This window comes from Dermacentor andersoni, chromosome 10 (genome assembly GCF_023375885.2).
Source record: "Dermacentor andersoni chromosome 10, qqDerAnde1_hic_scaffold, whole genome shotgun sequence".
Lineage (NCBI taxonomy): Eukaryota > Metazoa > Arthropoda > Arachnida > Ixodida > Ixodidae > Dermacentor > Dermacentor andersoni.
In genome coordinates, this window is record NC_092823.1 from 113,202,486 (window position 1) to 113,227,679 (window position 25,194).

Here is a 25,194-nt window from a genome sequence, read left to right on the forward strand (position 1 = left end):
GCTGTACTCAGTACAAGACAGTTTCCCACTCAACCCGATGTATGTATATATACATAGGCAATTCACAGGTACAGTTTGTAGACACTGTCAAGATTTTAGGAGTAATGCTTAACAAGATCATGAGCTGGGACACTCGACGACACACCGACGACACACTTCTGTTGATTTCATGTGCGCGCTGCAGTATGGTTTAGAGCGTGTGCGCCATTGCAAGCGAAAAATGACTCGCAGTCCTAGGAAGACGTCGCGTATTTATCCAGAAACTCCAGCAGGTCTTTATACAACAACATTGGGTTGTTCAATGCCATGACGAAGTGCACGTGCGTGTAGTAGGGGTCGTCGATGAAGTGGTTCTTTTTGACGCGTGGTCCCAAGTCCTTGATGAGCTCACGTACGTTAGCCGGCGACACAATCCGATCGCCACGACTCCAGAAAATGCCCACGTCGGTCTTCACGTTGCTTATCTTGTATTCTGGAGGGTCCTCCTGCGGACGCATCGGTAATTACTGCTAATTCATCGTTCACGCTCATCTACGTGGCCGTTTTATTACAACTTTGAAACGCGGAAAAATAAAGAAGTTTAAGCGACATAACGTTGTTTGCGAACTACTGCGGTGTGATTTTTCCAGTGAGAACAATTGGGCGTTCAATCTGACGTCATTAGAGCAGCAAATATTAAATTGCGTAGTTATTCAGGGCTAATCAGTCGACTAAATATAATAGAAAAGATGCACGAGGTTCCAAACTACTTCTGCCGGCTGAACAATGTTTGTCCACACTTCATGTATCGTACTCTTTTTATTTTTGCTTTAATAATCTGACCCATAATAATGCTGCAACACCTTTTATATACTGCACACACACACATCCAAAAAATTACGTTGAATCCGCGAATGTGACTGTATATGGTGCCCACATAATTGATATTGCAACACAAAAAAAATATTTATCTTTTTTGGTACTTACCTGGCCGTAATAAATCTTGTTGTCAACTGGACCGTAGTCAAACTTCGTTGCCTTCTTCGACTGGACAAGCTGTTTTGTGTAGCAACAAAGAAATACGTTTCAGACAACAACTCTACGTTTGAAGCTGGATTAAATTTAGATATATGATCTTTTATAGATTCGGCACAAGACAAAAATTGCCTCATAAGCTGCTCAGTTCACTGAATGTCATAATGGAGGAAATATAATTTAGTACGAGTTTGTTTCAACTTATCACTTATCCTTGTGCTGCCATGTCAAAATCAGACCGAGAAAGAAACACAGAGAATAAGAATGCGAACTTCACGCGGCACGCGGTGGCAGCTTTGGTATCCACAAGATCAAGAGCAAGGCCTTCGAGATGTGTGCCGCTTGAAGGATCACAAACCAGTTTTGCTCTTGGCCAACTTCTTGGCATCACTCGTATGTACGGGGGACGCTGATGGCGTGACTTTCTTGGCCCTTTTTGTTCGCTCCATCATTTTTTCCCTTCCGTATATTTATCCTTTACTTAGACTTCTACGAAAAGCCTGGGCCTGTATTCACAGAAATGTTCGAAAGAGCTCCCGTCGAGCTATTCGTATTATCGGGCATATCATTAACGAAAGTGGTCATCTAAAGTCAAACAGCACTTACAAACGAAAAGGTTTGTGAATTCGGTCCCTGCTCTTTAAACTACATGCGCCTTCTTTTATCTCAATGTAGAATTACGTATTGACGACTTTTAAAATGTAGCGAATCGCTTTCATATATTTACATATTTTCCTTCAAAAAGTAAAGAGAAAGTCCCGGCTAAAGGTGGACAGGCTTGAGGAGATCTCGGCTCCTCCGAAAAGTGTTTACATGGTGGCCATAATGCAACAAAGAACAGAGCCTACAGCGCACAACTCATGTAGGATCATGCAAAAAAAGATGAAAATATGGAAGTACATTTTAGCATGGATTGAAATCACTTCATGGCTTGGGATAAACACAAAGAAACAAAAATAACGTAAAAAACATGCAATCCAGAAATACAGCAGAATACGACAATTCATCTAAAAATTTGTAGTTGGTAAACATACGAACAAAAAATACCGCCGAGAATTTTTCCATAACAGCCAAATACTTCTGTTAGCTCTTGTCATGGCTAGTGAAAGTACCCTTAAATTAACAGTTTTATAACATATGTTGTGAGGCCTATGTGATATATACTAATGCTATGCTCAAGAGAAGAATTATTAAGCAGCGTTGCCGTCCTCTAGTTAAGCTTAAATTTGCTTTCCATAATTACTACGATATCTTGGAATTTCCTTACTTAGTTTGAAAAGATCATATAGCATGAGGGTGTGGTCTGTAATGGTATTATGTGATTGGTTTCGGTGGATGTATAGTATTAAGTTCGGAAGATATACATTACTTCCTTTAGGTACCTTATGTTTCTGAAAGAAAGGCGATGTGGGCAGGTCCATCGGTCTACAAGAATATCAAGCAATAGCACAAAACGTGCCTCTCTATGCGACCAATAATTTCTGATAATTGCTTGGATATGTTGTGCCTCAACTTAGAAACTCTCTTATGGAAGTGTCTCTGCAATATGTGTCTAACAGCCACATACAATATTTCATATTATTTTTCAAGCGCAGCCTGGTCCCTTGTTTGCTGTTCTGTCCCCTCAAATATTACTCTGAAATATTTTCCGAATTGTGGAGACTTTAGTCCACGTCTCTCAGACGTATCAACCTACCTGCGAATAGTGAACAATATTCTTCACTGAACTCCCAGCAGGAACGTGACAGAGGTACACGGGGATGCGAGACTGCAATGACACAGCATACGCTGAGCTTAGGTTACGAATCTGGCGCATACATTTATCAAACGTCTGACACACTAACACTCACTATTGTTCAGCATACCTTTAATAACCGCGGGTACACCAACGGCAGTGTCGACACTGCAGGTGCAAAATTCTTGCAAAATTTATTACTTTGTTCAAAAAACAATTGCGTAACTCCAAGATTTCCTCACAACTATCGGCAGAACTTTTTTTATGAACTTGCGAATGAAAAGAACTACGATACTAAAACTCGTCTCTCTTGTACGCCGTGCCACTGAGCTACCAGCAGAGTCAAGTTTACGGTATGCAAGTTCTGAGAAGAAATTAATGCCTGCCGAGCATTAGATTGCTGCCATTAAAAAAAGTACAACACTGTTATTAACGTACACTAGTACGCTACTAACATTGGAAATCGATTAAAATAGAAAAAAAAATGATTTCAAAATTTGACATCCGGGCTGCATGTCCACGTTAAGGAAATATTCATCTTTAACTTTTGCAATAATTACGATAGTTTTCCCCCTTATTCAGATAAGATGGAGAGAGGTAAAGCTTCGTTTTGAAGTAATAGGATCGGTTGCGCAGTAACACAGTCACACCACAATCTAGTTAGAGTTTCGGTACGTTCAGGTTTGTTTAATAGATCCACAATGTATGTGTAAAGCAGTCGTGACCTCACTTTAGTGTGCAACCACTTAGTTCTATTAGAGCGGTTTGCTTGTTAATAGTAGGAACAAATAAAGTCTCATCTAGGTTCCGGGTGGTACCATGTTCATATACTTGCTGCCGAGGTTGCCGAACTCGTCCCCGAGTAAGGAACAAATGGCTCTTGTTGGCAAGGCGCAGAAGCTTCGTGCCAGCGGCAGCAAGGGAAATCCCTGGGGCATGATCTCGTATCTGCCCAGTGTGTACGCCATGCGCTGCGTGTAGAAAAAAAACAGATCGAAGATAGGCATCACTGTAGATGTGGAAACCATGTCATTTTCATCAGGCGTACAGTGATAAGCTGGACCATTACGAGCAGCACCACTACTCAGAGCCTTTGGTGGAATGAAAGAACCACCGGTCACATGCTGAAGCGCTGACTAAACTCATTTTCTTTCCTTTGCATACCGAACTCCTTAGAACCGATAGTACACCGACTTAACGGCGAAGTAGGTACTGGCACATGGGCTGCTTCAACGTCGAGTCGATTAGTCTACCTGGTCGAGTAAACGGCGCGGAATTCTAACAAAATTTCAAAAGGCTTCGATTGGTGCGCTATTGCCGAGATCAGGAAGACCAGAACATCGTAAAGAACGCGTTCAAATATAAATAGTTCCAATACGCTATTCACCTTGGAAGCATAATTAGTTTTCTTTCAAGCACGACCGACCGCCAGTCCCACGCCATGTCGAAAACACTGCACCCAGCAGCGTCAATGTTGCCAGACCGCGCACACAAAAACTGACTACAATTCGTACTTCAAAACTTAAGTGTCACATTCAGGAAGTCTACAGCAGCGAAAACGTGCTTTTAGATATTTATAATAATTTAGAGGGCCGGTCATTTTCGCGGAGGTATAAGTATGTTTCGCGGCGGTGGTGCCATAAGGCTGGGTGTCAGTATTAAACATTTCGACAGCCGTGAAGTTTGCTATGTAGCACGGTTGGAGCTCTTTCGACTCGGTAGAGCTTGATAACTTCAAAGCACATTGACATGATAGCCGTAGTAAAGTAGCAGTGTCAGACGGGTATTAAAGGGCAACTGCGACGAATTTTCGGCGTCCACTGACCTTACTAAACGCGTTCTGCCTGTTCACATTACGGCAGTGTAGGATCTGGCGTCGTCGACTCATCATAGACACCAAATGAAGCAGGTACCAGTTTCGATTTTGGTACGTCCTTTATTTGTTATTTAAAGCTATGTGTTTCTAAGCAAACTGGACCACCCTACTGGTGACAGGATTGTCAATACCATTTGAAAATGACACTGTCCTAATATGGTTAAAAAACGCCGGAGTTCCCTTTTAAAGGTCATCTGCCCAGAAATTTCGGACTACGCACGCAAAAAGTTTATTTACAGAGTGTGCAGATATAGACCAGCCTCCATTGTAGATATTGCTTTTCAAATGCAACTGGATGCTTGACAAAAAAAAACTCGCAAAAATTCCCATTTTTTGATATCGGAACTCAAAAAAGAAAATGCCATCACCATTACCATTCACCGGAAATGACGCAAAACCGAGGTCGTTGAGAATTAGAGTGACTCCTCGGCATTGCCTCCGAGACAAGGTGGCGCCCGCTGCGCGCTTCAATGTCACAGAGGTTTGCTTTATATTTGCTTTATATCCGCCAACCTCCAGGTGCACGCGTCCTCTGCGTAGGAGCTATTTCGAGGTTGTTAATAATAAAATTAGACAAATACTAGCCTTGTAGCTTTCGCAACATTGCTTAACTAATGCACTGCACTCATTTCGCTGCCGTCACACTTAAGATTGCGAAGCTTACGGTGGATCATCACAAACTACAGAGACCTCCTTTCTTCCTTGAATGACATTTAAACAAAGATTTCGCGTGAACCATTGCTCTGTTCCTTCTCAAATTTTACGGTCCGGATTGTTCATTATGACATCCGGCACTATTGCTTGTCTGGTTTGTCAAGAAAACGGTAGAAAATGATCCTTCGTGTGCGCTCCTCGCAGTGAGTGGTGTTTAAAACAAGGTGGCATCGTCACTTCCGGCGTCGAGAGTACGGCAAATTATGGCCTTCGAAATTGGTTTCCAGAGAGAAAGAGAAAGGGCTTTTTATGGCTCGCGTCAAGGCATAAAATGATCAATTTTGTGCTTGCTTTAAGCAACATTTTAGCAAAAACAGAGCAGCGTGAGCGCAAAATATTTTTTTCAGTGATTTTAAGAGGAAGACACATACAGAGGAGAGAACGAATATAAAGAGAAAAATAAATATAGCCCAGTATAACTCATCACATCGCACACAAATAAACAGAAGAGGAGGGCTACAGATGAAAGTGTCATTCTGCAGCTCGTAATATTTCTCGAACTGCCAGCGTCTGCTAGGCTCCTACGGAACTTCAGCGTAAATTTTTGTCAGGAGGTCAGTGAGCAAACGTCAAGAACGACTAAGCTATTTACGACTTGCCGAGCAGCATGGAGCGACGGCTGCTATTTTTCGCGCAACGTAAAGTCTAAATGTTGCATCAGCAAAGTCCTGTGACGTCGTGTTATCTACCAGAGGCGACTGCAGTCAGTATATGTACCAACCTCCAAGCCGGATCTGACATAACCCTGCAGAGTAACTCACGCAACCATGGGCACACGTTTCAATTGTCTTGATTATGTAGCTTCGTGCATGCCATTCCACTCCGCGTATCTCGAACATGTTAACCATTCCTGCGGTGGCGCAATTTTATCTTGATATCCAAATGTAAACTTCCTAAATCGCTCGTTTGCTTCATGCGCTTGCAGTTGTCTTTTTTTTTTCTTTTTGGCAATTTTCCAGCCGAAGACCCGTGGGTATCGGACTAGTGTAAAAAAAAAAAAACCCTGGGAACAATGGAAAAAAAAATGTTTCCGCCCGGGATCGAACCGGGGACCTTGCGCGTGTGAGGCGCACGTGATAACCACTACACCACGGAAACGAGCACGGAAGTGTCTTTTTTAGAAGTGTTTTTCCACAACATGAAATAGTTGCAAACAAAAATTATAAGAGTGTGTTGTAGGTCCCCGCAAAAGAGAACTTCGAATATTTGTTTTTTCCTTTAAGATTATTGGCGACAAACAAAGAAGCTTTGAACACAGCGCCGCTATGTTCTTGCTCAAATTTCTCAGAAACATCGCATTTTATCTCTCAGGTTGTTTAATGTAACATTTTGAAATGTTATTCGTTCGGTCTGTCAAGAAACAGATGTCATTTTCCTTCGTCTACACCTTACAGAGTGAGCGATGTTTCAACCATGGCGGTTGTGTCAATTCCGGCGCCTTTAGTACGGGAAAACAACATGACCTTCGAGATTGGTTTCTATCAATGGCTGGGAGGTGCGACGTGGGCACTCAAGAGGCTTGGTCGAAGGCAAATTAAAAATATTTTATTAAGAAACAAAGGGAGTAACAGTTCCAAATTGTATATTGAACAATCTAGACTATAAAATGTGATCTTGCTGTGAAATTTGAGCAAGAACACAGCATTGGTACATAAGAAATGTTTTTGATATTAGAAGGTAAGAACGCAAGTCTCTGTATGTGTTCTTTTTTTCAGTTTCACTGCCGCATTACTTTTTTGTATTCTTTGTGTGCATGATCTCCTTTTCCTTTCTGAATGTATCTCAATTAGTGAGGCAGAGATAAACGAAATAATGGAACCACAAACATACCATCACACGGAATATGAGCATTCTGGAACATACTTAGCTGTCAGCGTCTTTCCCTGGCCTGTCACTGATTTTCCGCCCACGTCTGCACACTAATCGCCATTACCAACGTCTTAATAGTGACTTGCTGGACGAGCTTGCATATGGTATTGCGCAGTGGAATGCTGGCGAACAGGGAGAAAACCAAAAAAGATCCGTAAAGAAGAAACAGACAAAAGGGAAAAGAGCCACCTTTCCTGTCTTTTTGTCTGTTTCTTCCTCTTTTCTTTCTCTGGTTTCGTTCCCGTTTGGTGGCATTCCGCCAGATAATACCAATATCATCATTATCGCCATTCACAATGTAAGGCATTTTATCCAGGAACCTACGGAAGCTCTGGGAAAGTGTAACGTGAAAAGTATACGATTATGTGACGTCTACGAATAGTGAGACAATAATATATTTCTGTTGAATAGCCCGTACAGGACCCTTAGGGCCAGATCATAACCCGCTATCCCCATAAACCCATGAGCCTAGGTAGGTTCGAAAGTTATTCTTTGTTGTTGACCTCAGGGTCTACCAGCTACCACGCTGTCCTGTTCAAGAAAGAAGCAGCCTAGGCTGTCTGGTCGGCAAGTCCGAACGACGAACTGCTTTTAATGGAAGAGCGAAAGATCACATGCGCTTTAGCCTGTGGTAGCTCGTGAGGAGCAGAGCAGATGATTTATCATCTTCTAGATGTATGAAAAAAGAAGTTCCAACAATCTCCTTCGTATGGCGGAAGGGTGGGCAACTTGAAATAGGACTCAAAGTTACAGCGGATAGCCTACAAGAGCACCAGCTAAATATATATATGAGCCCACATTGCACGAAAGAACATTGGCATTATTCTAGCCACCATGTTGGAGGACCAGAATTGGTGAAAGGCTACAGAAGCGGCATCTGTTGACGTCTCACGCGGTGGTTCTCCAATGGTCCAGGTGGCACAAATGGCACAGATGGCCAGCTCAGCGTTCCGGCCGCGTCTGAAGCAAGTTACTAGCGGCAGTAAATACTGCCACGAGTAACCTGCTTGACATCATCCTGTCCGGCCGTCTGAAGACTAACGTCATCCTAGTCGCCATGTTGGAGGACCGGCATGGTGACAAGCTGCGTCCGGGACATGACGTGCAAGTTACCGATACACTACAAAGATGCAGTGAGAGCAGAAAATAGTCGATGTCTCGCTTGCAAGGAAATAAAGTACATGTATTTGCTTGCAGTTGTTTGCCAGACGTGTGAGGCACTCTGTAGCAGCTGAAGCTCACCAATGCATGATCGGCGAAAGGCATCACTATGGCGAGGGCGTCAGAGTCCATGTGTGACAGCTTGTTGAACGGAGCCAAGCCCGCGAACACCTTCACCTGCGTCGGGTCCACGAAGAAGTAAACAGATGAAGTAATTGATAAATAATACAATTAATAAAACACACAATTACGTATAGGATTCACGATATGGTAAGGGAAGTGGTCTATTCCTCTGACCAAGTCAATATTGAGTCGAAAGCTGTTAATGAGAGCTATACTAAATTTGTTCGCGAGAAATGGCAAAAACTGCGCTGAAGCTTCCACACGCAGACACTGAAAACCAAGCACACAAATTTACCTGGCCTTAAAGAACTCGATCTTGATCGCTTAAAGAACTAACCCGCTCTCGAATTTTGTTTAATTATGTATATAGTTTATCGGCGAGACTGGTCAACCAACTGCTTCCGTTTGGTCTAGTATGTCTGTGTGTGCCTGAGTGGGGGCTTTCTTCATTTCTTAGGCAGAAATTTATGTTAGCTATGGCTAGCTGTCGAATTTTCCTTAACTAGACGAAATATCACTTCTTCAAGTCTGAATTCGAACGACTGCGTCGTAAATATTTCATGCTTTTACGGCATTAATTACTACTAAGTCTCAATCACCAACATCTAAACACCAACACGTATTTTTTGCACCCGTGAATGAGTCACCTGTCTATCAGGCTGCGTTTCCACTGGAATAAGATGAGAGGGTTAACGCAGCTTGCTTCGACTACGGCGTTACGACGCCACAGGCTCTTAATTGTCATAACTCACCAGCGTTTGAGAAGCTCAGGTTCTTTGTACCGTGGCATTGCGGGGTATCTCCTGGAAGGGCTACAGTTAGGCAAAAATCGCGAGAAGCCTAATGTATTTAGAGACAGCGACCATCGGAGAGAAATTCTTCAGGCTGGCGACAAACTTTACGGCAGTTATATTTGAAATTATGAGGTTTTGCGTGCAGCACCACGATATGATTATGAGGCACGCCATAATGGGGGACTCCGGAAATTTGGAGCATCCGGGGTTGTTTAACGTCCACCTAAATCAAAGTACACAGGTGTTTTCGGATATCGCCCTCATCGAAATGCGGCCTCCGCGGCCGGAATGACAATCAAAGTTACCTGAGACATCTTAAGTTCCACAGCCCACACTTTAAAACCCGCAAAATGCTTCAACTATGACTGTGCGCCAAAAGACGCTATCTATGGCAGCCAATTTGAACGCTCAATTTGGCTGTCAGCCATATGCTTCTCTCTTATTGTGCTGTTTCATATAATACTTATGAACCTACAACCTGCCTTTTTTTTCTTGCATGTCCTTGTTTCTCTTGCATTTTTGTTGTAACGAGACTAGATATTACTTCGGCCCGCACAAAAAGGATTTTTGTAAGTCAGCCATGTTCTTGCCGTTGTCAGTGTCCTCACATTTCTCTCACGCTGTTAATTTAATACCGCGCGCTAATTCGATTGTTCTATCGTGACTAGAATATATATTCTATGTACTGTACTTTTCACCCGTCGAAATTTCTATATAATGCGTTTGCATGTCTCGACATTTCATAAGTTTTATGTCCCAGGCTCACTTCTCCAGCAACACGGCAATATGCAGGCGTACAGCGTTCATCTTTTGGGGGAACATGCACGCTGAGAGTAGTGACGAGCTTTCATTGACTTACGGGAATTAATCATATACCCATGTACACCCATACACTCCCATATGAAATGGGTGTGTTACGTATATCTCTTATGCACGCGCCAAGTGCCCCTGCTGCAAGTGAAGTGGCGCTGTCGGAAAATATTAGTGCAGTGGGAAATATAGGATCAACTGAACCGAGCGTAGCGCAGTGTGAAAACGCTGCCCTTCCTCAACATGGGCCTTTGAATGCTTCATTGAAATTGGGAGGTTGTCAATCATACTACTACAACAAATGGTTCGCGCTATTAGTACGTTCAGAAAAAAAAACTAGGCCAGGACATAGCCTAGCTGACTCTCTAATTATTGTGACGTCTCAACAGCAGCAGGCGAGTCAAGGGACGCCTTGCACATACTCTCGTTCACCAAAGTGACGGTTCGATATCTCGCATCCCTAAATCGTGCACACTGTGACGCAAATGCATATACGCCCAACACACCTCGAGTACTGTTAGATGTCTCCAAACTGGGTGAAGTCCGCATATGTTAACATAATTAAATGCGCGACTGGTGGTGGAACACAACCTCTGACTTCCAGCAAATACCCCCCCCCCCCCCCATGATCTAACCATTGGACTACAATCGCACGCACGCTTCTTTCGCGCCAAAGTCGCTCTAAGAGACCCCTGGCGAATGCGTCACGAACTAGTTTGTCGCATTCTTCCCTCGTGACAGCTTGCGCTTTGAGACGTTGTGTTAGACTGCTTTGTCTTCGGAATCGGCCCATACCTTCTGTCAGACACCTCCAAAGCAGGTGGAATTCGCTCATAATGTCATTGCATTGAAAAGTATTGCGCGTTAGTTCTGTTTTAGTGGAAGTCAAAGAGCAGTCTGGAAAAGCAATTCCTGCTGATAAAACGTACTTATTTGATCGAGCCCTGCACTGGGCATAAAGGACCAAGTTCTACGCGGGAATATTCCCGTGATCCTTTTCCGATAGGCCATGGCTCTTTTACGAACGTTTTCTTGTAACAGATCCCGCTTGAGTGACTCAAATGGCTAAAAGAAGTAGCCAGGCTGTAGCTTTTATTATTTTCTGATACGTACGATCTCGTATTAAGCTGGAAATGCTGTGAAATGTACAGGAGTAGTACTGTGATCGATATTCGTCAATTCCCGCATCTCACGGTCCAATGGCTTTTGATATGTGCGACGTCTTCTCCAGGAAAACTCGACGCCACACAAAAATCATTCCGCAACACCTTTTACGAGCTTCGCTCTAAAACATGAACGAAAATTTACATCGTGCGAAAGCATGCAGCCCTGTGCGACGTAGGTACCGTGTGAATGAGTTTGCGCCTTTTTTGTCTGTTATCTTGTGGATAGTCCTCTGGAAAACATTAGGCTTGAGTATGGCATCCCTGATAAATCTATGCATTATGTCCTTAGTAGCAGGGTAAAGCTACAAAAAATGATGAGTGTCCGCTGTAGACGCAGGAGCCAGGTGCTTAGGACGCGTTACCGGTTGCTGTCAATCGCAGATCTCCAAACCCAGGTGAGAGCAGGTGCGAGGGTCACCCCAGCTCAAAGCCTCTGAAAGCGAGCTTCCGCGAGCCGGGACAGGTTACGAGGAAAGAATCAGGCGTGTGGCTATATTATTGCACGTTCGCCCCGTGGGAGAATAGACTTCTAGACTTGGAGACGAGTTCGTCCTCATTTAGGAGCTTAGATTCGCTATGGAGTGAAATCGCAAAGGGCTAAAAATGGTTAAGTAGCACATGCTTATTATGTCTGGATGTCACGTGACCCAAGGTATTCCTTTGACGCCAACGCAACAAGTTTCAAAAGTCGCTTTAGCCTTGGCAGTGTTTACTGTCACTACGTATGAAATGCTTTATGTTTTTATAACTTCTCATCCTCAGTCACAGGGCGCGAAAGCTCCAACAAGCGCGGTGAAGTTGTCTATTCTCACTTTGTCGTTGTACTTCGGCCTCTCGGACATCATGGTGAAGAACAAGAGCGTGCCCTGTGAGATTCCCAAGTACAGGAGGTCTTTCCTGCCTGTCTTCTTCAGGACGTAGTCGATCTGGGCCGGCAGATCGTACTTTGCATGTTCGTGGAACCTGCGGCAGTGATGTGTATAATGTTTATCAGCAAACAATTCCGCGGCAGTTAATTTACGGAATGTAAAGTGCGACGCTTTCTTGGGATTACAAATTCCACCATACACTTCAGTCGATGGCGCAACATCTTGTTCTTGTTCCTTAGTGAAATGGCGCAACCCACTCTAAGGAACCGGCCCTGAATTGGGAAGTGAAAAAACTGTTTTTATCAATTTTTCGGGAAAGTAATATTAAATGAAATAATTATCTTGTAACCGTAAGCTCAAATGTCTATACTTACAGATATGAAGGCTTATACATCTAAGTATTCCAGCAAAATTATGTGAGCACAAGAAGTAAAAAGAACAGCTTTAGCAAGCAATCCTTTTTGTCTCGCGCAGAAAGTTGCAGAGATCTTGACAAATATTCATATGGTTTTAATCCAATAGAGTAGCCCAAAGGAAGAAAATTACCGGAAAAGTCAAATTCAAACCAAGCTTTTGGGAGGATTCCATTGAAAATATTTTCTTTTGAATAATAAAGCAGCATCTTTTTGTCCTTGATACCTACCTCTTCTTTTAAATACTTCAAGCATACTAAAAAGTATACGCATGTGTACTAAAGAAACTTTAGGATTGGAATCTTAAGGAAAAGTTCATTGGAATGAATTCTTTTTTTCAGCGGTATTTAAGGGAAAACGCGACATTTAGGCGTTCATGTATTTTGATGCTTCTTTAACGTAATGCTTAGTTTCTCTTGTGGAGGTGTAATCTGATCAAGCTTCTTTTTATCACAATTTAAAATTGTGGCCAGTTTTTCGCGTCGGCGACTTGTTATGTTACTTTGCTATGAACTCACCAAGTGCGACATAATTAGAGGGCTATATAGCGTGTCACATATCATGTTGTAGCTCTCCATTGTGTATAATTTGTATATATTTGTAACTTTGTCTTATGTCTCGTGTGCTATAGTAAGGATTTCATCTTTAAGCAATTGTGAAATGTTTCCTTCTTGATTCCTGCTTATTTCTTGTGTATTATCATGTCGTTCATTGCTCTATTTTTAACTACAATATTGATCTAGCAGTCTGTTTATCAGGCATACTTCTCGTTTTGTTGTAGTTAGCAGTTAACGAAAAAAAACTAAGAAAAACTAAATGTACAACAAAATATTACATTAAAATTATAAGGATATAATAAGTGACCGTGAACCAAGCGGCGCACATAAATAACATTGCATTTGCAGGCTCAAAGTAATTAGTGTCCTGAACTTCACAACATTCGTTTTGAATGACGTCAGTGAATGGCGTTTATGGAAATTCATGGCATCTAATTTGTGAAACCTTCATTGTCTGGAATATTGAGCACTACTAAGGAGAAGAAGCTTAAATAAACGAAACATTACTAAAAGATGAACAAAAATCAAAACGACTCACGAAAAATTCCAGAATCTTCGTGAACGTTTGTTGTACTTCTTGTGACGTTTTCCGTACGTATTACCACGTACGTTTCCCATCCACACGTCGTATTTGCTGTCCGCCAAGACATATCCTGCCAATATAAGATGCATTAAGTACAGATGTAAGCGAGACATGAATTCTATTTTTTTTAAGAAATATGGCGAAAACTGTGTTTCTAATTAAGCTGAACTTCATTTAGCACAGCCAGAACAATATAATTTTCGATAGGATGGCTGAATTAATAAAATTTTGTTGGGAAAAGTATCAAAATAACTGTCTGATATCATTCGAGGCTCCTTCAAAGCGTCTGTAATTGTATGGCTTGCTTGTTAATCGAATTGTATAGGCAACCCATAGAATTCTCTGGGCTGCAATTATCAAGGTTTCGAGAACGCACTTGCGCGGCAAGCTACAGACCACTGCTTCGTGACGCGTACGCAAACCTGTAACTAAAGCCTGTATTCTATAGCGACTGTATCCGAAAGCAACTCTTCACAGATGCCGTATAATTATTATTCATTTATTGAAGTAACACAGTCGCGTAAGTTATTTAAAGGAATTGAACTGATTTCTGCGGTTTTACGCGGCAAAACTACGATTTGATTATGAGGCCCGTCGCAGTGGGGGACTCCTGGATAATTTTGAACATCAGTCAGAAGATCCTTAACGTGCCCCCAATGCAGGAGGCAGGTCTTTTTTCTTTTTTTTTTTTTCATTTCGCTCTCAGCTAAATGCGACCACCGCGGTCAGGATTTGATCCCGCGACCTCGTGCTTAGCACGGCAAAACCACAGCTGCTAAGCTACCGTGGCGGGTTGATCTAAAGGTCACTCATTAATTCATTAACCTGCTGATTGATATTAATATTTAGTTGATTGAATGCCAAAAGTCAACAAAGAGGCTGCCAAATGGAAGCACACTCTGGGATAGAAGTTTATAAACAGGTACAAAGTGTGAGAGACAGGCTGGCCGACATTTCGACAGGTGGACCTATTTTGTCAAACTAGCCTGTCTGAGGCAATTTATCCCTTATGATAGAACTTCTATCATGCAGTTGATTTATTCTGATTTATAGATTGAATGAGTCATTGATCAACATAACTTGATTGATTGATTGCATTTTGTGATCCAAGGTTCCACGAGATGACCATGTGACATGTCATAGATGCGCCCTCGAAATCACTATTTATTTACCTTAGTTCATTTAACGAAGAATTATCAGCATGCAGGCGTTTTTTTCCACCCCATTGAAACGCGGTCGACGAAGGTAGGAGTAGAGCCGATGACCCCGTGCTTAACACTAAAACCAGCCCCGCAGGTCAGCTTACCCACAACCTCACCTCCCTACGCCCAGGTATACCTGTAAAAATAATCTTGTCAAAATCACCTCACGATTCTTGGGATCTATACCTCCAGCCCCCAGATTTTGTGTGTTGCTAGAAAGCAGCTTTGACTATACTTTTTGCACATTTCCGCTAACACTCCCGAGAGATAGACAGGAAGAAAAGTCAGGGAAGTCAGCTAGTCTTTGTTCGATGTGCTAACCTACACGTGGGGAGAGTGGAGTGAAAAAGAGTGCTGACAGGAGTTCCATTTATGAGCATGTACTGGACGAGGCCCAACGTTTCTGCGGTCGGGTCCTCAGGTCAGTCTTTATGTACATGCAGAAGAGTTTGTGTGATTTTCTGAGCTGGTAAGCTGTGAAGAGAGGCTACCCAATATCTTCTCGAACTTCTGTTTGTCTTGCAGAGGCCACCACTGAGGGCGAGGCAAGGACGCACTGTCATACTCAGCCGTACGGCTGAGCCGTATGCTCACATTACGAAAATTTCACACAACGAAAAACGCAAGGAAAACGCAATAAAGAAGAAACAAGTTCACAAAATATCTAAGCACCACCGAAACAAGCCTACGTATGAAGAAATAAAGAGAGAAAGAAAAACGTTACAAAATCCTTATAGCAGCGAATGTATGAGCAAGTCATAAACACATTAAGAAATAACAAGAGGGCACAAAAATTACTGTTCGCCAAAGAAAAATTGATGAACACACTGTACACGAAAAAAAAACCGTAGTGTTTTCAAAGACAACTTCAGCTTGTTGGGGCACAAGCAGGGTCCAAGTGTTTTCTCCGCAAAGAAAGGGCGTCTTTCCGAAGTGTTCTGAGGTCTACGAAGGATCTTGTGCAGCTGGTTTCGTTGTTGGCACTCATCTAGATAGCGCAAAAACCCGCCGATTCAAATTGGTTACACTACCGCCGTGAATCTTACCGAGTGACTGTTTCGGAAAGTCCAGCACGAAGTTCGACGAGTCACCGAGTAGACCACTCATGAGGAGGATAGGTTGCCTGTGACACGGGTCTTTGCATCGTTCTTTGCCGTGCGGTATCCGGTGCATCTCGATGATGTACCCTTCGCTCGTGATCGCATTGTGGCGTTCGAAAGGATAGCCCTTGCTTCGAATAAGTTGTTCCTGCGATGGAAAGGAATACATAGAGAAGACATTGAAGTCACCCTCCGCTGTCCGCGCTGTTTGCCACTTCGCTTTTACGATACGCAGTCGCCATAACGATCATCATCATCACTATCGTCACCATCGTCATCATCAGCCGATCAATGTCCACAGCCGTACGGAGGCCTCTGCCAGCGATCTCCGATTACCTCTTCGCAGCTGACATAATCTTGCGCCGGCCAAGAGAGAGAGAAAACAAGGATAGGAAAGTCAAGGAGGTCAACGAGAAGAGCATCCGGTTTGCTACGGATGCTCTTCTGGGGGAAAGGAGAATAGAAAGAGGAAAAAAGGGAGAGAGTAAGCACTGAGTGCGTGTGGGAGGGACACTATACACAAGTCCTAATTTCATCATGCCACCTAATTGTGTGCCATCTCCGACAATGCTTCGCTTCCCTTGGCACCCTATCTGTAACTGTAATAGACAGCCGGTTATCTGCCCTAGGCATGACATGGCCTGCCCAGCTCAACTTCATCCTCCTGATCTTAACTACAGGATATCTGCTACCCCTGTTTACTCTTTAATCAACACCGCAATCGCCCTATCTCTTAACGTTACGGCTAACATACTCCATTGCATCGTTCGTTGTACGGTCGCTAACTTCGTAAGTTTCTTTGATGATCTCAGAATTTCTGTCGCATAAGTGTTAGCATCGGCAGAGCGCACCGCTTTTGCACTTTTCTTTTCAAGGATTTCGGTATGCTGCCGGTCATGATTTCGTAATGCCTGCCATGTGCGCTCCAGCCTCCAAACCATTTTTATTCTCCCTTAAATTCCCTGCTTATGATCAGGGTTCCCTGTGAATACTGGCCTAGATAAGCGTACTCTTGCATAGATTCTGGAGGTTGACTACCAATCATGATTATTCGTCCTCTTGCCTGGCTATTGCATGTTACCTTTGTCTTCGGTTGTCGGTTAAGGTTCTCAATAATTTGCTGCAAGTCATCTCCAGCAGTAGAGCCAGCAATAAAGTCCCCAGTAAAGCCCGTCTAATGTGTATTTCGCGCAAGCGCAGAACATAAAATATAACACGTGATAGGTCTAATTATATTACGTCGAAATGTTAGGAACGTATGCACATGATGCCAAATGTCATCACATAAACACCGGCAGTGTAGTTTTTTTGTTTATGTCTTTTATTCACTCATCAAGACTATTCCATCTTGCGTGCTATATAACCGCGTCAGCTTTAGAGACCCGTGGAGGTTTACTTTATCGGGAAAAAAGTTATATCGATGTAATATGTAATGTAATATGCAGTATGGTGGAAGGGGATTAAACCATTCCATAGTGGAGCGTAAAAAGAGTAATATAAATAGAAAATTGGCGAATAAATATGATAATATTAATTACAGTCAAGACGATGGACGACATTAGGCTTTTCTATATCATGAAGTGAACCTTCTTCAAAGCTTTCCGAGGAGGTAAAATTCTAAGAGCACCTGAACCTGAACAAGAATTAAAAATTAAATTATGGGTTTTTACGTGCCAAAACCACTTTCTGATTATGAGGCACGCCGTAGCGGAGGACTCCGGAAATTTCGACCACCTGGAGTTCTTTAACGTGCACCTAAATATAAGTACACGGGTGTTTTCGCATTTCGCCCTCATCGAAATGCGGCCGCCGTGGCCGGAATTCAATCCCGCGACCTCGTGCTCAGCAGCCCCACACCATAGCCACTGAGCAACCACGGCGGGTTTGAAGAATTCCAACGCCCACGGCTGTTTTGAAGGGCAGGGCATGGGATACAAGATGGCACGTAATGTTAGCGTAGTGGGACAATTCATGCCCATGAATACCCATGAAGAAACAATCTGTCGTCGCGATACGCGGGGAGTTAAAGCACTTAACATGTTCTATAGCGCGTCCATAGTTGACGCGTTTGCTTTTACCCTTTCTGCGAATCACTGGTCTCACGCTAATTTGACCTTTTATGCTGTGTGTCGTGGTGTCTTCTGCATATGTTAATCGCGTGTCTGTGGTATTCCCTGTGCCTGCCATTCGTTTCTCGCCGTTTTCCCCGTTTCAGGTGCACCGACAGGCAAACTTCTCCAGGTTCATTAGTCCTCCTTTCTCTCTGTTCTCCATACGTCTGTCGGTTAAGTAACTGGTAAAGTAACTCAACAGGAAATTCGCCCAGGCGAAATGTTACAGTACCTAGAGAAAAGTGACTAAATAAGATAGCCCCCCCCCCCCCCCCCCAAAACCACTCCTCTCCCGCACTTCCCAAAGGCACGTTTTCTCGGTATTCGAACGTCAGGGAGCGCGGCTTCTGAGCACGCAAAGCAAGCCTTATTATAAAAAACGCAGCGCAGCCCAGTTGACGCATTTACAGCGACGTATTTTCCCCCTCGGCTCCAAGATCGACCCGGCCACGCGATCTGTCGTTACATTTGGCTCTCGCGCGCGTTTCTTCCGTGCCCTGCCCCGGAAAACACTGCGCTTCCAAGCCGGGACGACCTTGGAAGTTCTCGGCCGAATGCGTTCGTCACGGCATGCCACCTCGTCCTTCTCTTTGTACAGAAAACCGTTGTTGTTACACCCTACCGCAACTGTCCTTCCGTTGTTCTTGTTTACGAAATGCACGAATCCTGAGGAGGGAGGCCGCCAAAGGACCCGGCTATGCCAAACATAAAAAAGAAACCCTAGTGAGTTAAAAATGTCAAGAATTCTTTTTTTTTTACTCCAACAAATTAAGAAAAGGAAAGGTATTGGAAGACATGTTTTCTGCGGAATCACTTAGTGATAAGACTCATGATGCCCTAAATATCCTCATCGCAACAAGTGTGCGCCATCAAGGACACAATTTGGCGCATCATAGCCTCACTTGCTTTTGTGCAATAAAACCCTACATAACTATCCAGAGCACAATTTCTGTGATAAAGCAAACATTTCTAAACTTTATATACCTACTGTGTGCGTTTCCTTTGCGCATGTATTGTTGCGTGCGACCACCCCACTCGTCTATTCTTTTATGCCTCTGACGAAGCTTTCCTGCGTATTTAAAATTTTAAATTTTTGTTTACCTTGAAAGTAAATCGTTTGTCATTCAGCACACCATGTGGCCTTTTTATGTGCATTGACTTCATCTCTGTATCTATAATGTTTTCCCCGCCTCAAAAATAGCATGCAGGTACGCCTAGCTGACGAACTATTTAAACGACGTTAAACGCGCTTTTATGCAAACTCTGTTAAACTCACTCGCAGTCAGATGACGCAAAAAAGCGTGATGCGAAAATTCTGGCCTTTCACCTGCCGGATACCGCCATCCGGTTATGAGACACACCGTAGTGCAGGAGTGCAGATTAATTTTGACCACTTCGGATTTTTTAAAGGGCAGTCAATGCACGGAACACAGGCTGTTTTTACATTTCACATCCATCTAAGTGCGGCCGCCGGGGCCAGGATTCGATCCCGCGCCATCGGGCTTAGCAGCGCAATGCAAAAGCCACTACGCCACCACGGAGGCTAAACAGGCCGGAATTCGAATGCTGCTGAATCGGACGTTTCCTAGAACGCAATATCCACAATGGAAGTCTTTCTCTAAAATTAAAACTTGCGGAGTGCATAATCAATCTAGGATTATTATGAAAATAAGAGTATAAGAAATATGGGTGATCTGCTGCGTAGAGTGGCTTATAACGCGTTCTAAATAGCGTCCGCGCATTGAGTACCAAAATATTTTTTATATGAAGCTCCTTTAAAATCAATCTATAGAAGGCTCGATCGCTTGCTAAGACGGCGTGTAGTGAAAGTAGCCTTTTACTTTTGTCGCATACATTTCTGCAACTGTACTCCCCCCCCCCCCCCCCCACCACGCGCCTTACTTTCGTAGCGTTGTGTATAGAGGAAAACAGCTATTATTCCGTCATGCATGTATTGAAAGCACAGATGACGCTGCTGTCGCGCCAGGCATGACGCAATCGGATTGAAAGTTAGTCTCTCGCTCGGTGTTCAGATAGGCCTAGCTCGGCGGCACTGGCAGTGGCAGTGGAATGGCAGTGGTCGCGTTTTATAGCTCACCGTAGCATAGCAGGTATAATCCATCAAATTCAAGCCTGTGTTCATCGGGAGTTACAAGGGCTACAAGTGTGCGATATTTTGCTGAAAGTTCACGTTTGCTCGTTTATGGCGCTCCTGCGTTCGATACGTATACGGTCTAGAAATGGCGTGAAAAGGCTCCGGGAGCAACAAGGTTGCCTACCCAACTACATCTGACCACGGCGGAACGTGGCCTCGTGGGTATGAGCCATGTTTTCAGGGAACAACAACAACGTGTCCGTTTCCATAGGGAGCGCAAGCACAGGAGTCCCAACAATCTACCGCGGCGGGCTCGAGCGACACCGGGCAGTCTCGAATACCACGCGTTGGAGTGCCATTTTCTGTACCTTAGCATCCCAAAAATAAACACCTTCCGCAAAACAAACGAGTGAGCAGGATTGCTAAATTGGACCATAAGACCCCCACTAGCCGTAACATAAGCGTGTGAGCTTTCTAGTGCGTGAATAAATGTAACTTCTGTATTCGGTTACGTAATTTCTCTGTGTACCCTAGTGCCGATACTCCTTCTGCAGCACGTACAAGACGTTTCACGTACCCCGCTACGACTACGTCTCTCGTACAGCTTACCAGATTTTAAAGCGAAAACTTTATTGGCCGCGAACTTGCGATTTCGCCGTGGCCGTGCTCCGAGGAGGCACATGACGTCACACCGCGTCCCTGGTCACACCTAGTTCCTCGTCGTTGCGCTCACCTCCGCTCGCTTCGCCAGCTGCGTCGCATGCCTGATAACATGAAGGATTGAAAAGGAGAGCTCGCGTGCGCCGCAACCACAGTTGAGGCGGCACTATGGACGGCGACAATTCTGATAAGCAGGAGGAGGCCTGGAATCGACATCGGAGCGAGATGAAGAGGAATTGAATCGCCGAGGAAACAGACGGACAGCGCACCGAACGACTGGCTAAACGCCGTAACATAGCTAGACAACCAGACTAACCTGGACTTGCAATCAGGATTAACCAATGCTCACCATGCTATGCCTTAGCTTTCGCTACGTATATCCTGGCATAGCCGAGCTAAGCCACTGCCAATTTTATTTTGTTTCGCTTCTCTTCTCTAACTGAGGCTTCTCTTCTCTAACTAGACTTCTCTGAGTAACCTGAGACGGTGTTTCCTTTTTTGCGTCTTTTCTGCCGTACCAAGTCCCCTCCCCACTCAAGGCAAAAGTAGTTGTTAGAGGAGACTATTGTCTTTGCTTAGGTTTTTCTTGTAAAAGCATGATTTACTGACTAAGCTTTACTCTTTGGTGTCCCTTTTATAGTTACGCCTTATCTCACAAGCTGCACCATCGACGAAACAGTGCGTCACACACACACGGGCACCTGCACACGTGACATCCCGCACTCGCGCATATAAAATAAAAACGAGCACTTTCGCGTGCACTCCTAATCCGGCGCATTCACGCGTATGAAACTTTTAAAACAGCGTTTCCGTTTCCGTAAACGCACCCACCGAGTACGACGCGCGCGCGCGAGGGCTTCAGGGTCAGCGGCTGACACACTTTCCTCTCTCGGGGTCGCTTGCCGATGAGAGCCCCAACCGGGGCAAACAGAACGGAACACGGCATGATTTGGGTGGCGGAGTCGGTGCTGCGACAAGGAGGCATTCCGGCGAAACGTTCGCGGACAGATTTATGTAAGTGGCCGCCCGTATCGGTGCGTGTGTAGCTACCGGTGTAGATGTCAAAACATGCCGTTTCTTCACGACGAGAAAAAGCATCGACGTTTCCAATCACGTGGCCGAGGCGCGGAAGCGCGAAACATGCAGGTTGGTTCGAGTGCGCTGACAAAACGCTGAGAAGCTGCCGAGCTGAGCGCTAGGGACGTGCTCTCTTGAGCTCGTTGCACTTAAACTCTAGCTATAAGGTAAGAATATGAGAAAATTTTCATTTACTTTAATGGAACGGCGTTCAGTCCATCTGGACTTCGTACTTTTTAAATTGCAACAAATATTTGAAGCTACGTTTCAATGAAATAGTCTTGCACTGTTACCGGAACAGTGTTCCACGTGGCTGTACCTATTACCTGAAAAACTGTTCCACACAAATGTAACTGGTACCATGATTAAGTATACGAAGTCCCGCATATTTGGTATGTTTAAGTATATCTAGCAGTAAGCATGTTTAGGTATGTCCCGTATGCTGGATATGGTTTCACTTACAGATGTAAGGGGGGAGAGACGATTTCATGCCGATCTTTATGTCAATTGTACGCGACCGAAGATGTAGTCGAGTGCCTATAAGAGTGACAGAAAAAATCACTGGTCTATCCGAAGGGCGAAGCACTCACCGGAATAGGAATGTATATCAGGGTACTACACCCTAGCGGTTCAGGCCGCGCCGGTACAGCACGTACGAACTAAGGCTTGTAGTTTGCAGTGAGTAATCATTTTCTAACTAAGCCCGCTTGATGTGATGCGTTCAAAGACGCACGTGAACAGAGTTCGCTCGATGACCATGAGCCCTCGCGGCCACGACGTTGTGGAGACGAGGAGTGTCGGTAGCGTGGAGCGCGCCTGCTTGTCCAAAGTCGAACGTTCAGTGCTGCCGCTCACTTCATCATTTCAACTGTTCCCCGCCTCCAAAACTCAGAAGATCACGTGGCCTCCAAAACTGAACGCCGCGTTCGACGCGCAGCAAGATAGCATAGCGCGTCAAGCCTTGTCGCCTCGCAGTCGCGTGCTCGCCCTGGCTCACGCAGCAGATCACGTGACATCCAACACGCGGCACGCGGGTCGCGTGTGCACTCGGCCAAGCGGGCGGCGCGCTTGGTCGTGCATGCGCTGTCGCACTCGGGACCGTATGGCGACGGTGAGATTTCGCCGAGCTCAGCTTCAAATCAGTTCAGGGCAATGTAAATATTTAACCAGTGTATAGATTACTATCCAAAACAAACTATCTCAAGCACTTATCTAATGCAATGCCCACTCAAACGCATCTGTACTCACGATTCCGGTGCATCGGTCCGGATCCGCCCCGGTGTAGAAATTTGCAAGCTCGGACGGCAAATCCAGAGCCGTTCTCACGGTTCCCAACAGAAGACTCGGGATGAGACGAGATATAGCTGTGGCCGGTGACACCATTTTGGTCGATGCTGTGCGCATGCACCGTTGACTACGACGACATGAATCGACTCGACTTGACACGACTGGCAGGCGGAAAGGATAAAAACACAAGGAGAGCTAATGCAAACAGGTCAGATATCGAGGAGAAAAAAGCATCACTTTCCTCTCGGCTCGACAGCTGGTAGCGTAAGCGAGTGAGGAGGACACACCCCGCGGCTGCGGCTACAGGTGTGTAATCTTGTCTCGGAGACGCACGAACCACCCCTCAAGCGGCTTCGGTAAAACGGTAAAAGAATACAGCCAAGGTCAATTAGCGTCTGACCAGAGAGAAGGTTTTTCTAGAGAAGAAAAGTGTGCAGCCAACCATGACGTCATCGAATTCGTGGAGAATCATGGGGAGAATGTAAACGTTGTTAGGCACGCGAAGGTGTAAAACTGGCTGAGGGCTGCAGACCTCATGACCTCGACTCTATGTGTATTAAAGCACACGACTTTGCCGAGATGTTGCCGGAACGAATAAACGCCCTCTTTTTCCTCGTTAGAAACTTCCCCCAAGCGTCGGAACACCTGATGACAATTTTCTGCGTTCCAGGGCTCCTTGAAGGAGCGCCAGTCTTGACCAATTATAAGCGTCGTCTACTCATTCAGATAAAAGTTGAAATGTTGGTTGGGGCTTTTGTCCCGGACGCTAGAAACACGCTTCACTGCATATCGGCCATAAGTTTAGACAACTTCGCTATTTTCTCTTTTATGTCCTCTCTCCCTCCCTCCCTCTCTCTCTCTCTCTCTCTCTCTATATATATATATATATAATATTCTTTTGCCTTTGCGTGTGCGTTTCTGTGTCTGAAACGCCACCTGAGGCTGTCTTCTACATTAGAGTTTGTGAATGCTGTTAGACTTCTCGGGCTGCATCTACATAGTTTTTCTTCTGTACATGCGCTTTGCTCACTTCCACTAACAATATGTTCAACATAAGTATTGGCTGGCGTTTGTTCTCTATAAACTCCTAGTGCAAAAGCACTATCAGGATGCGGGCCCTACCTTCCAATGCGCCCGAGACCTCTTTCTCTGCCCGGCCCTTTCACTCGGACACTGCATAAATCTGCTCAAGGCTCCCGGATTTTCTATTTCCTATCTGGCAAGCCTCCTTGAATCATGAGGGTGCGTCCATATACTATTGAACTCCCTTAAGTACTCCTTGTGATTTTGAACGCTTTCCTTCGTACACCGGTGTCCTGCTTCGACACTATGGATGTCGAGACCTGTTTCATTTCTGAATGTATATATAATAAACAAGTTCCATTATCATGAGTACCCTCTGCTTTCAATTATATCCTGTGCCTCCTTGAAACTCGAGGATACGGTGGTAATCAGTACTCCAGGACACACGCTAACGAATCGCGCTCTTTCATCTTGGACAACTCAGAACCTGCTTCGCATTTTTTCACAAGTCCAGAATGCGCTTCACTTTCACTTTCACTGAAAGACCCCAATAAATACTCCACTTAATGACCCCAGTAGGACAACAGTTATTTAAGGTATGAATATTATTTAGGGTACAAGAAGCGCGGGTAGTTCTCGCGTGAATACAGATGAACGGGTGATAGTAGCAGCCCCCTAGAGAAGATCGTTCCGATCTGTACAACTACGCAAGGAAAAAGAAAGATGTGATAGTAGGCGCAGCGGAGGCGAGCGACACTTAATAATCTGCGAGAAGTGATTTTTGCACCACTGATGAAGCGTACTCCTATTACGCCTAGAGGCAGTGTAAAAACATTGTTCGATAATGGTAGGCTGGCGATACGACGGCGATGTGCAAGAATTGGTAAACCGTAATCTGCTTTCAAGCATGATGCACTGATGTCGCAATAATGTGGTGAGTGAATCAACAATAATC

The 25,194-nt window shown here is 44.5% G+C and overlaps 1 protein-coding gene and 1 non-coding gene across 2 annotated transcripts; both read right to left on the reverse strand.

Annotated features, from left to right (window-relative positions):
• Positions 1-233: 233 nt before the first annotated feature.
• LOC126544707 (gastric triacylglycerol lipase-like) lies at positions 234-23,493 on the reverse strand. The gene is made up of 9 exons (XM_055078119.2): positions 23,178-23,493; positions 15,933-16,134; positions 13,640-13,754; positions 12,075-12,225; positions 8,451-8,546; positions 3,568-3,720; positions 2,711-2,782; positions 967-1,035; positions 234-485 (listed from the first exon to the last, which is right to left on the reverse strand). The coding sequence occupies exons 1-9, from the start codon at positions 23,331-23,333 to the stop codon at positions 234-236; spliced, it is 1,266 nt and encodes a 421-aa protein (XP_054934094.2). The 5' UTR covers positions 23,334-23,493.
• TRNAV-CAC (transfer RNA valine (anticodon CAC)) lies at positions 6,365-6,437 on the reverse strand. The gene has a single exon. It is a non-coding gene; the product is annotated as a tRNA-Val (tRNA).
• Positions 23,494-25,194: the final 1,701 nt, after the last annotated feature.